The sequence below is a fragment of the Gymnogyps californianus genome, chromosome 2 (genome assembly GCF_018139145.2).
Source record: "Gymnogyps californianus isolate 813 chromosome 2, ASM1813914v2, whole genome shotgun sequence".
In the NCBI taxonomy this organism is placed as follows: Eukaryota; Metazoa; Chordata; class Aves; order Accipitriformes; family Cathartidae; genus Gymnogyps; species Gymnogyps californianus.
Genome location: NC_059472.1, coordinates 51,186,504 through 51,198,977, shown reverse-complemented (window position 1 = coordinate 51,198,977; position 12,474 = coordinate 51,186,504). Strand labels below are relative to the sequence as shown.

The 12,474-nt window shown below is 39.1% G+C and overlaps 1 protein-coding gene across 1 annotated transcript in view; it reads left to right on the top strand.

Moving 5' to 3' along the window:
• The window catches only part of LAMA3 (laminin subunit alpha 3), a 122,274-nt gene that overhangs the window by 63,568 nt on the left and 46,232 nt on the right, over positions 1–12,474 (top strand). The window contains exons 28-36 of the mRNA XM_050890736.1: positions 1,929–2,094; positions 2,505–2,631; positions 2,719–2,858; positions 3,241–3,356; positions 3,886–4,097; positions 4,931–5,135; positions 7,690–7,834; positions 8,623–8,763; positions 10,165–10,329. Coding sequence (XP_050746693.1) covers positions 1,929–2,094; positions 2,505–2,631; positions 2,719–2,858; positions 3,241–3,356; positions 3,886–4,097; positions 4,931–5,135; positions 7,690–7,834; positions 8,623–8,763; positions 10,165–10,329 — 1,417 coding nt within the window. The remainder of the gene's footprint in view (positions 1–1,928; positions 2,095–2,504; positions 2,632–2,718; positions 2,859–3,240; positions 3,357–3,885; positions 4,098–4,930; positions 5,136–7,689; positions 7,835–8,622; positions 8,764–10,164; positions 10,330–12,474) is intronic.

Below are 12,474 nucleotides of genomic sequence, written 5' to 3'. Positions count from 1 at the left end.
GAGTTTCATTCTGCACGTTACTGCTTCAGCTGTTCCAAAATGGCTTTAATTTGTCATTAGGTAGGGGATGTGACTGGCCTTTCAGGCACAAATCCACCAGCTCAGCTTGGCAGCATCAAACTACTCAACATGTAAACCCCTGCTTCAGAAACAAGCCGTTCTTTTGTCCATCTCATCGTGGGGCCCGTATGGTAGGTGTGCCCTCAGCATTCACCCCACACAGCAACGCCACGTGATCCTTCTCCTCCATTATACTTGCATAGGACTAGTAATTAGAGCACTCATATACAGCTTGGTTGACCCAGGTTGATGGCTCTTGTCTTGCTCCGAAGATCTGAACCTGAACTTTCATTTCCCAAGTGGTCAGCTTTGGGTTCTGCAGAGCGCTTGCTCTGTCCTGTTGATGCTCTTCCCTTCTCCGTATGTTTTATTCTTTGGGCCAGAGAGGAACTGTCACTGCAGCTTCCAAATTAGGGAGCCCCACATTTCAGTTCCTGTTGCACTCCCCAGGATGTCCCTCGTGATGCTACTCCTAAGGCTTTCTTCCTACTGATCTGGCAACGGAAAGGGCCTCAAAGTAAAAGTAAATGTCATTTGCAGGACTTCAGAGGCAGAAAGAGTTGGTGACTAGGTCTAATAGTTTTCCAGATGGGAGCTTCTAATGTGAGGGTTGAATTGAAATAGAAAGCAGAAAAATCTGTAGAGTAAATTGGATAAAAGCATGTGACTCTACTTGGCTTCCAAGCATGCATAGCATTGAATTGCAGCTTTAATTCTCCTGCTCGGAGCGTTACAACTGAGGGCAGCTTTCTACGACTGAAGATACTTGTCCTCGCACGGAAGGTATTTTGCATTCCTGGACATTTATATTCTGAGTAAAATGGGGGAAAGAGGCTGGGTAAAAAACATGATTTAAAATAAAGCCAATGTAGAAATTTGTACCTTTTATTTTGGTTTTGTGTTGGGTTTTGTAAATCTCTTGTTATATTGCATAGTTTACTGTATGTTTATGTTTTGTTATTAAGACCATTATCTGGCAGCATTTTTGCTTTCCTGAAAATGTTTAGTGTTCACCAAGTTGAAAGATGCAGAGTCTTGGCTCAGTTTAACAGTATTATAAGCAGATGCTGCACGTGATTTCCCACACAGGCCTGGCAAATACATCTCAATCCTGGCCCTGAAACATACTTGCTATTCCAGTTCTGGGCCTGTCTTGAGCAACGATTAATCAGTGTCTGTTGAGTACGTACAAGAAGTGAATAAATACTAGCAGGAAACCCCCCAAAATATTTTCTCCTGCAGTCTTGGAAAATACTTCTCTCAATCAGGTTCTTCAGAATTAAATATACCAAGGAAGAAATAGTTAAACACAGCAGTGAATGAATAAGGATGCTTTCAAGGAGCACTGTTATTTATTTTGGCTTCAATTCTACAAATATTTGAGTGTATACTTAACTTCTAAGTACTTAAGTAGTCCCATTGACTTCAGTGGGAAAACTTGCATGTTTAAAGGATACACCTATGTAAATATTTGTAGAACTGAGAATTCAATATTAGTACAGATTCTGGTGAATGTGGATCTAACTGGATTAACTAAAATTTGTTTAATTTTTTAACACTCTTGGTTCCCTTAGGTTTCATCTTCCTTAGCAAACTCTTTCCATTGAAACTGTTCAGGTTACGGAAATTTTGCGTGAATAAAATCAGTTAATGTACATTTTCCCCTTTGTGAGTTAAATCCGTACCTCTTGTTTTCATTTACTTTCTGATCATTTACATAGAATCCAAAGAGTAACAGGTGTTACTATTGCATTATTAGTTGTAATACAGTCCAGTATATTGACTTTTGTGAGTCGACTGCTTTCCCTTTTATGATGCTTAAGAAATTCTCCTGGCCCCAAGAGTAATTACTGTAATTCTGTGTTTAGTGCAACATGCATTCCCTCAGTGTATGAAACTCCACCAGCAGCTTTGGTTTTGGATGCATTCAAGGATGGGAAAATTTCCGAAGTACGGAGAAATATACTCTATGATCCACTGAGTGCCCCTTTACCTTCTGACTCAGTTAACAGAGTCACCTTGACAACGTTACAGGTATCTCATATTTTGAAAACTTTGTTTCCTAAGTCACAAAATATGTTCTTAGTAAAGTTAAATAGATGAAACACTTTAAGAGAATCAGAACTGAATGATGTGATATGATCAAAATGTTGCAGACTGAGTAAGCCACAAAGACAACATACAGAAAGAAAAACAAAAATGCCAGCTTCTTTCTAAACTACGCAGTAGCCTCACAGACTACTGAAGAACATTAGATGTACTTGGCATGCAAACGGATAGGAGCATGCAGTTGTAATGCCATATTCTTTGAAGATATTTAACTTGCTGAGAGGTGCTAAGCCCCCTCTCTTTCATTGCAGGTAGGTGGCACAGAGCACAGCTCATAAACCCAAGAATATTTCACGAAACAAATATACTATCAGAGCTTTTTCTTGTTTCTGCAGAACCAGATTACCTTGAGTGGCAGAGTGCCCCGCTTGGGCAGATACATATTTGTGGTACATTTTTATCAGCCAGCACACCCGGTGTTCCCCGTGCAAGTGCGTGTGGATGCGGGACGTGTGTGGTCAGGTAAGCATCTGAATTTGATCTAACCCCTTTCCTTTCTCAGCATTTTGGCACATGGAATATTTTTTGGCATTATGTTTTTTCTTCTAGGTTCCTTCAATGCTTCATTCTGCCCTCATACCTCTGGCTGTCGGGATCAGGTGATTGCAGAAAACCAAATTGAGCTTGACATTTCAGAACCCGAGGTCTCTGTTACAGTGATGATACCTGACGGAAGAATGCTGGTTCTGGTATGTTTATTACATAAATGTACTTGGAAATGTTATTCTCAGTTTCACCATTCATTTAGAGATAGGTGCAAAGATGAAAGCCAAAAAGAAAGAATTTGTCTTTTAATGTTGTGTTTTAAATTTTTAGGATCTTGTGCACTGCTTCTGTTTTATTTTAAATTTTTAAGATACTATACACTGTTTTTATTGTACACTGCTTGTAGCATCACAACTCTGGGGGGAAGATCAGAAGTGTATTTTCCTATTTTTCTCAGTTAAAATGTTACGGGTTTTGAGAAACTCCAGAACGCATAATGAAGCAACATTTAAATATATAAATGCCTTAGCTTGTGTCTTTTGCTTTTCTCTGAAATGTACAATTTAGCTTTCTTGTTGTTTTAAGGAAAATGTCTTAGTTGTTCCAGCAGACACCTACAGTTACAAAATTCTTGACAAAAAGACAGTGGACAAGTCATTTGATTTTATCAGCCAATGTGGAGGAAACAGTTTTTATATTGAGTAAGCATCGCTTTCTAAAAAATGAACATTGACAACAAGCTGGGAATTAATATTACTTTTACTCTGTATTAAAGACATATGTATAAAATCCCCATCATTGTGCTACATTAAAATGCTTTTCATGGCTTATGCTGGCCCATTAAATTTCCATGAGTCATTTTTCCATGACTTTCTATTGTAAAGGAAATGTAAAGGTAGAGCTTTGTTGCTCACAGTACGAAAGAGGAAAATCTATGTCATCTTTCTGTCTTTGGTATTTCCATCTTTGGTATTTGGTATTTTGCTTGGCATGTCCGAACTGATATGACTAATATATGCACTTTCTTTGAAAAAAAATCTCTTACCTGCATGTTCAAAGCTATTCACCACTAATTTAATTAAAGTATATCCTTGCATGTGTACTGATGCCATCCTTATGTCAAAGAACTGTTCGAAAGACAGGACCCTAATTCACTGAACCACTGCAAAGCATGCTCCTAACAATTCCCAAGTGGCAGTACTTACATGATTTCTATTTCAATTTAAATAGCCCAGAAGGATCATCGGCCTTCTGTAAGGACTCTGTAAGGTCACTAGTGGCTTTCTACAACAACGGAGCCCTGCCGTGTAATTGCCATAGCGCAGGTGCCACGAGCCCTACTTGCAGCCCCCTGGGAGGACAGTGTATTTGCAGACCTAACGTCATCGGTCGACAGTGCAGCCGATGCCAAACTGGCTACTATGGATTCCCATTCTGCAAGCGTAAGTACATGCTCGGACTTATTCAGCACGTGACCTGACCTTTTATTTAATTCTCTGATTTTACTGCATAGCTACCACAGCCTCACTTTTCTTTATACGGCTTGATCCTATGAGAGGCTGGTTGAGCCATCTTAGATTTAGCATAGCATAACTTTCAGTTTAAGGCAGAAGTAACCCCATTCCCTTAAAGCACACCTAGTTCACGACGAAGTGTGCCTTCCCATGTGTTGTCTGATCAGGTATAGTAGGCTTACAGTTAAACTGGTTAAAATCCATATTGCCACTCTTTCAGTCAAATGGATTTTTCTGCACTGACTGCTAAATAATTTCCAAGTTATTACCGTTGTATCCCTGTTTACACCTTCAAGATTTTCCATAGATAATCAGACATAGCATTCTTAATTCCTTATATTCTGATGTTATTCTTAATAACCTCAACAGATTTCTGGATTACACCAACAGTCCTCAGCTGCCTTCCCAGATATTATACTCGATGTTTATAAACGTTGCTTTGTAAAAGTGGTGCCTTTAACACCAAAACTATTCATCGTTTAATCCTTGGCAGTTTTGGGAAGTGATTAATAACGCCTGTGGTGAAGTTAATCAACCAATCTGTGGAAAAGAGCCAGGCACTAAAGCTACTTTTTGAAATTACCGTTACAGTCACATAGTTAGTTTCCAGGACCCTGAGCTTAAAACTAGCGAAAGAGAGAAAGAATCATGTCTTTTATACATAAAGGTTGTGTGTGTTTGTTTCATATGCAAGTTCAATAAGAGTTGATCATTGTAAGTTGAGATGTGATTGATTTGTAGAACATTTTTCTTTGACCTAGTATGCAACTGTGGGCAGCGTCTTTGTGATGACATGACTGGTAAATGCATTTGCCCTCCACGAACTGTGAAACCAAAATGTGAAGTCTGCGAGAAACATTACTTCAGCTATCACCCTCTTGCTGGCTGCGAGAGCTGCAACTGTTCAGAAAGAGGAGTCATTAATGTGGCAAGCCCAGAATGTGAAAAAAACAACGGGCAATGCAAGTAAGTTTGGGTTATGTGCGTTATAAACAATGCGCAAGTGGTTTGCTTCACCATACTTTCAGGTATTTGGAGGGGATGTGGGAAACTTTGATGGTGGTGAATAGGGATTTAAGCAGTGCTTGGCAATTGTGAGGACTCAGCTGTTTCAGGGACACCTGCAATGTTTTAGTGGAAACTTGGTTTGTGCAGGTAGCTAATGGTGGGATTTGGGATTCCTGAGCTTTCATTCTGTTTGCCAGTGATGTGCCACATCACTCATGGTAAGTCATCAAGTCTCTGTCCAGCTCACATGACTTACCCAATGTCAGTTAGTAGCAGACCTCAGATCAGAGCTCCTGACTTCTGGACATGTACATCATTTGTAATGGTGTACATTATTTCCCAAATTCTTAAAACTTTGCACTTGACCTTCCACAGTCTGGTGTCTGGATTTAAGTCTAATGATGTTTTTAAGTACTGTAAAGCTTGAATGTTTGCAATGAATTTTGAGAAACTTTGATGATAGGTGCTGTGTGTATGGAAAATATGGTTCAGTTGGAACCATAGGTGATAACTGCCCTTAAAATTATGCCTTCTATATGACATATGCTTATTTTTCTGTAACTCAGCATGCTGAGATGAAAATAAATTCTTCAGTTTTATTCTCTTATTTACATCCTCTAAAATAGGTATAGCATACAGCCACAGCCATAGGGAATGATCTTAAATTCAGATGCTGTCATATTAGTATAGTTGAACATTTCTATTATTTCCTTGGGGAGATCGAGTCCTTAAATAGCAAGTACAAATACTTGATAGCCAGTAGGTTGTGTAGCCAGGATTAGGTCAGTTTGATTGGTTTGGCTACGTTAGGGTCCTAACAAAGAGAAATTTGTCCTTCCTGCTCTGCCATTAAGCCTGTAAATACGATAGAGAACGCTAATTTTCAGAGAATGCTTATATTATTTCCCAAATTTAAATTCTTTTCCTAAGTCTGTCCTTTTCATATGAAGCGAATAATTGTCTTATCCCAAGAGCAAAACAGGAATCTGTTTTCATATTTAGAAGTTGGGGTTCAGGGTAAAAGTGTAGCATATTCTGTATCTCCTGATGCACTCTCAATCTGACTAGTCTCCGCTTTCATTTTCCCCATACAATACAAAATAAAATCAAAATAAATACTATGCAAAAATAAATCAAATAAATAATTCAGTCAAATAAAATCTAATACTTCAAAGAAAGGGCTTAGCACATTTCTACTCGAATAAAATTGAGGATAATTTTTGCAGAAATAGTCACATTTTTCCATTTCAGTGAAAAGCTGTATTGCCTGATTACAATGGTGATATTTTTCATGTGCAGCCTAATTGGAAATATCAAAGAAATGACAGCTTATTGGGAAAAAATTCTGGAGCAAAATTTGACATTTAGCAAATACTTTTGGACTGATTGCTGAAGTATATAGCTAACTACTACATTCTGATTAATACTTTCCCTTCTGTGGATTACATGAAGTTCAAAGTCCCCATCCAGCTCCAGTTATCTGTGTGTGGGGGTAATGTATTCAGAGAGACTCTGAGAACCTCGCCCATTGTTTGGTGAATTGAGTAATTGCTTTGATATATTACATGAAGTGCAAGCTACCTTGTCCGCATACTTTAACTGTTTATTTCCATTAAATTCATAGTGTTAGTGCACATATGAAATTGGTGCTGAGAGCCAAAGGAGACTCCACCAACTCGCTGATACTTTAAAAATTATCTTATCACAACTAAAATGTAAAGATGTGGATGGTGGTGCTGGCAGACATTCTTTATCAATGGATCCTTACTCTCTAGAAACCTGCTTTGGGCTGGTACAGACAGTTTACCAGCATAGACAGGAGGAAGAGGGATCATCAGACCTACATTTTCACTAGTTTTTTCAGACTGTGCAAGTTTGTTGTAAAGGTAGGATGAAGTAGCTGCTGCCACGGCAAGATGTTCTCTCTTATCTCAAGCCTTGTTCATAGTTTGGTGTTGGTTTTTGCATCTGCTGTACTTCACCTAAACAAATTCAAGGCATTCAGCCTTCACTGTGAGCAAAGTGGATTTTATCCTTTGTGAACAGTTGTAAACTAACCCAAGCCTTGTGGCAGGTTGAAGTCCCCATAATTATTCATATGCCTGGGATTCTCCACCTTTTTGTTAGCAGGTGAGTGCCTGGAGTAATGCCCAGTCACATCTTCCAGCTCCGCTTACCTGTGTGCAACATCCATGTTTCACACCTTGGTGTATGGAGTAGTTCTGCAGTGCAAGCACTGAGTAGCTGCAGAAGTCTAATTCTATTGTGAGCATGTATATCCTTCAAAATCAAATCCATTCCTAATCGGTTCCATGACCATTTAAAACGTCTCACCATTCAAATCTGAGAACAAAACTAACCTGCTGCTATTTCTCTGTGGAAATCATAAAGTTGTGTCATAGCCATGCAACCACTTCAAAGATCCACCTGCCTTTTGTTTTAATCTTCCCTTCCTCGGTCCATTCCTGCCTCCCCTATTGACTCCCTCCTCTGTGTTTGTTTGTTGATAAAGATGCAAACCAGGAGTAAAAGGACGGCAGTGTGATCAGTGTGCTCCTGGTACTTACGGTTTCCCAAACTGCGTGCCGTGTAACTGTAACAGAGATGGAACAGAACCAGATGTTTGCGATCCCCAGACAGGAGTTTGTCTCTGCAAGGTCAGATAAATCAAATTACTTCTGCATTCACAAGCATCGTTTGCACATCAGTGACTATTTCGTATTTAATGGGGTGAATGAAGTGAGTTTATCATTAAGTTTTCAGTAAAAATTAAATGCAGCTGTACAAAACCATCACACCTTGCAGTATGTGCACAGATTATCATGGTAGCAGTTAAATGTCATTTTTTAAGAGTTCAATATCTGTCAGTTGTACAGGCAGTCTTAGGCTTTGCAGGATGTTACAGAGCTACAGAGTAGACGTCCTTTGACTCACTGAAGCAGTCTGTACCCTGCACAGATCCGCTTTATGCATCTGCATCTCGGCTTTTGGATGTTAACCAGGTCCCATGCTGGTTTTTAGCCATATTATGTCAGTTGACATTTCACCACATCATTATGTCCAGGAAATCTTCTTTTGTTCTGATCTGCGTAATTAAATGTGATAAATGTGAACTTTCACAAGTGAGCTTTTATATTGTAGGTTTGGAAAAGCCAGAGGGAGGGTTTTGGCAGGGACGTTAGCAGCTGTCTCTGACTATACTTACTACTCAGTGGTTCACTTTATAAACTGGAAAGACAGCTCGTAACTAAGACTGTCTCCAAGAAGTCAGTTGTATTTGCATTTGGAATATAGTGTATCCAGAGAATCACACATTTTCATTCATGTTTCCATACATTTAAATAAAAATTCTTTCAGAAGATTTGTTTTATGTGCAGGAGGTTTTGGGGGCCTTACCAAAACCAAAAGGAAAGTGCTGAGATTTCTTTCAACTATGCCTTAACAGGAGAATGTTGAAGGCGCAGAATGTGATACTTGCCGACCAGGATCCTTTTATCTGGACCCTTCTAATCCCAGGGGATGCACCCCTTGCTTTTGTTTTGGGGCAACCAGCAACTGTCGCAGCACAAATCGTCGTAGAACCAAGGTGTATCCAATAGTTTTTTTCTTTGCTATCATGAACCTGCATTTATTCCATTAAGGAAATGCTAGATTTCTTCCAAAATTGAATATATATTTTATTAGTTTCTAAGGATGAGAAATATTCTGCAAGCAATAGTGCAGATTTAGTGCAGCCTTGTTAAGACTTAGGTGTAGTCTGAAAGTGCCTTTCAGCAGAAATGGCCCTTTTCACCTGTTTGCTTACAAATCACTAGTTGGACTGAAGTTGAGCTGGCCTTCTGTTGCTTTATCTTCAGACACTAGTTCCTCATTAAAGTCAATGGTCTCCTTCAAGATGCTTTGATAAGCACATGTGTCATTTTACATGTCTATATATCATAGATGCATCTTGAAACCTAAGAAATGTGTGACAGATTCTACAGAGATTGTAAAAATTGTCTTTCTTCCCTCCCTATAAAAAAGACATGACATCAAGTGTGAGAGAAGAAGATATAGATTTTTAATATCATAAATGAATAAGATGGCTGAAGACTGAAAAAAAAGCAACAACTGCCTGAAACAATGCAAGAGAAAGAAAAGAGAGAAGCAGAGTCCTAGAATGATGGATGAGGAGTTTAATTCAGGCTTAGACATAGACTAGATGCAATCCAGATTGTGGCACTTCACTGTTTACAAGCAAAGGATGAAAATCTGGCCTCAGTGAAGTCAGTAGCAAATTTCCATTTGCTTTAGGAAAATTTCCTCTGGTGATTACTTGTCCTCACCAAAGACTGTTTTTGAAAACATGTCTATCTTTTTGTTTTATTGCTCTGGCCACCCAAGGGCAACCCACCACAGAACTGTTCTGGTACATATGCACTATGCTTTCTTTCCCCCAGCATAATGATAAATAACAGGATGTATGGTCTTTCATGAAACAACAGCCATGGACATAAAATGTGCATTAAAAAGCCAGAATATTAGGCTACATTGCCTGCCTCTCCAAAATACCCTGCTGTGTCCCCTCCCTCCCAGTTAGCCTACCACAACAGGTCCACACTCTGTCTTTTAGGTTAGTGTCCTTGGTTTGATTTTGGAATGGACTTAAAAAAGCACCTCCAAATTATATATCCTTGGGTTTGTGTACACCATTCCTAGTCACCTCCAGAAGGGTTATGTCTTCATGTGACTGAAGACAGAATTTAGTTTGCAGGTGACAAACCAAATGCCTGCATCCCAAGTAGCTTTGGCACATCTGTCCCACTTACGCTCTCTTTTGAGGTCCTTGCGACAGCCATTGTGCAAAGACTTTAGGCTGGCTCTGAAGGGGTTGAATTTCATGCTAAGGGAATTATAGAGGCTAAACAATTTCTCCTCATTACTTGGTGCTGGTAAAGCTTAATAAAGGATGAGACGAGCTTTTGTTTCCTTTATGTGTTTTCATTAGTTTGTGGACATGAGGAACTGGCACTTGGAGGCAGTGGATGAAAATATTGACATTCCAGTCACTTTCAATCCAGTCAGTAATAGCGTAGTGGCTGATGTTCAAGAATTGCCTGCTTCAGTGCATAGTTTGTACTGGAAAGCACCACCGTCTTACCTGGGAGAGAAGGTAAATGACACCTAACTCATCTGTTTTAATAACATGTATTCATTTTTTGCCAGCATCCTTGATAAAGAGTTTAATTGTTTTTCTTAGATATGTTTCTCTCTCTTCCCTCGCGAGATTCTTATCTCTCTTACCTGTCATGCCAGGAATCGCAACATTTTACTTCTGAGTACAGTGTTAAAATTATAACCAATAACACAGAATTAATCATCTTGCTTGGTGCCAGGGAGGTCTTTACGTGAACAGCACGGGCAGGAGCTATGGTTCAGGGAGCTGGTACCTTCAGCCACTTTTCTGAAACCCAGAACACGTAGAGCTTGCCAATGTGCCCGAGCGTCCTTTAGACTCCCTAGAGTATCTCCTGGGCAGATTTCCAAAATAATAAAAGGTGATTACGTGCTCAGTGGCACGCAAAAAACCCAACCTTTTGCTTTCGATATGTTGCTTGGGAAGAGCAACACCTGGTTTTCGAACCTTTGTGTTCTTTGAACTGCTTGCTGCTCTTCCTACTCACGCACGGGAGCAGTCTTTTGCTCACGGTTAATACCTATCAGCACTTCAGCCTGGGGATCACACTGACCAGGGGGACTTTGCGAGTGGTGGCTTGCAGGCCCAGAGCCCCAGGTTCTCCCTGTTGGGAACTCTGACAGTGTCAATAGTTGCTAGCCAGTTGTAGGACACACAGGCTTTTCAGATGCAATCCTACTGTCACACAAGTTGAACACAAATGGGATCGACACCAGAGCATTAAAGATGGTACAATTTTTCAAGTTCTTCTTAGTCCTCATTTTAAAGACTAGAGCAGTATTTTTCATCCTGCTCGCCTATGCTCAGAGGTATATATCTTTCAGTTGAACAGCACGTTTAGTGAGGGTGCTTCTTGTTAATATTATGGACTTTCTTGTTTCAATGTCTACAAATTATTTTTCAAAGAAATTTCATGTTAAAGCGTACATCATCTACTACAGTGTTAAGCCAAAAGGACTTTTGTTGTTCCCATAACAAAATATAAAGCAGGCAATAACCCTTTTTAAACACAGCTATTAAGAACAGTGCTATGAGTTTTATGTTGCATGTCACTATCTAACTAGGCATGCCATGACTTGCTTTTATTTACAATGACAACACTGTAAATAAAATTTTTGGACCTGCTTTTACTGCACACTGTGTGTAAGTGTATATTTTAGCACAGGCAATACTGCAGTAGTGAAAGTCCCCCCCAAAATGCTATCTTGCTGCTAGTTTTACAAGCTCATAAATTTACAAATTATTCACGTTACTGTATTCTGAAAATGTCAGGTTTTGGTCTACTTCCAGTGATAGCACCTCTTTCGGAAAATGTGAACAAGATCACTCCAGACATTTTTCAGTATGATGAGGGTATAAATACTGTTTTCCATTATCTTAAACCTTTTAACTAGTTCCACTGGATCATTAATATTTAGCAGAGTATATTTTCTTTCCTCTTTCTATCTTTTGTTTACAAAGTTAAAAGGGAATCAAATGTAAAATCTATAGCAGTGCAGAAACTAACAGTCATTGAGAAATTTAGATCACATCGTCCCCATTTTCTGCTCTTTTGTATTTTAACATTCTATTTAATAGACCACTCAATGTTAGAAAATAAATACTGTACATATAGAATACAGAGGGTAGTTTGTAACACCAATATTTTCCCACTGAAAAAAAAAAATCATTAAAAAAGCAGTAACATAACAGCCTGTCATATGGTGCAGTCCTAAAATGTGTGTTAAACAGGAAATTAGCTCTAATTTGACTTTTCTTATATTTTTGAAAAAAATTTATTTATACAGGGTTGTTTTGATGGTGTTGGCAAAATATAGCCAATGTTCCAAATGATGCTTTTGAAAATGCAGTTGGCTAAAGATAATAGCATTAATTATGGTCCTGTGATCCAAGGAACAAATTTAGTACTGAGATGTCTGTGTTTTGTTTGTAATTCATTGAAGTACATGGAAAGGGGTAGATTGAAGGCTGGTGCTTACCTGCAGAACCCCAAAACCTGACAAAGCAGTTCTTCCTCCCATGTCAAAACCAAGCATAAGCTACAGGGGCAAACAGCAAGGGGTGCAAAACAAAGTAGTCTATCTGTGGCAAAACACCTGATTTCACCTAGTACCCACAAAC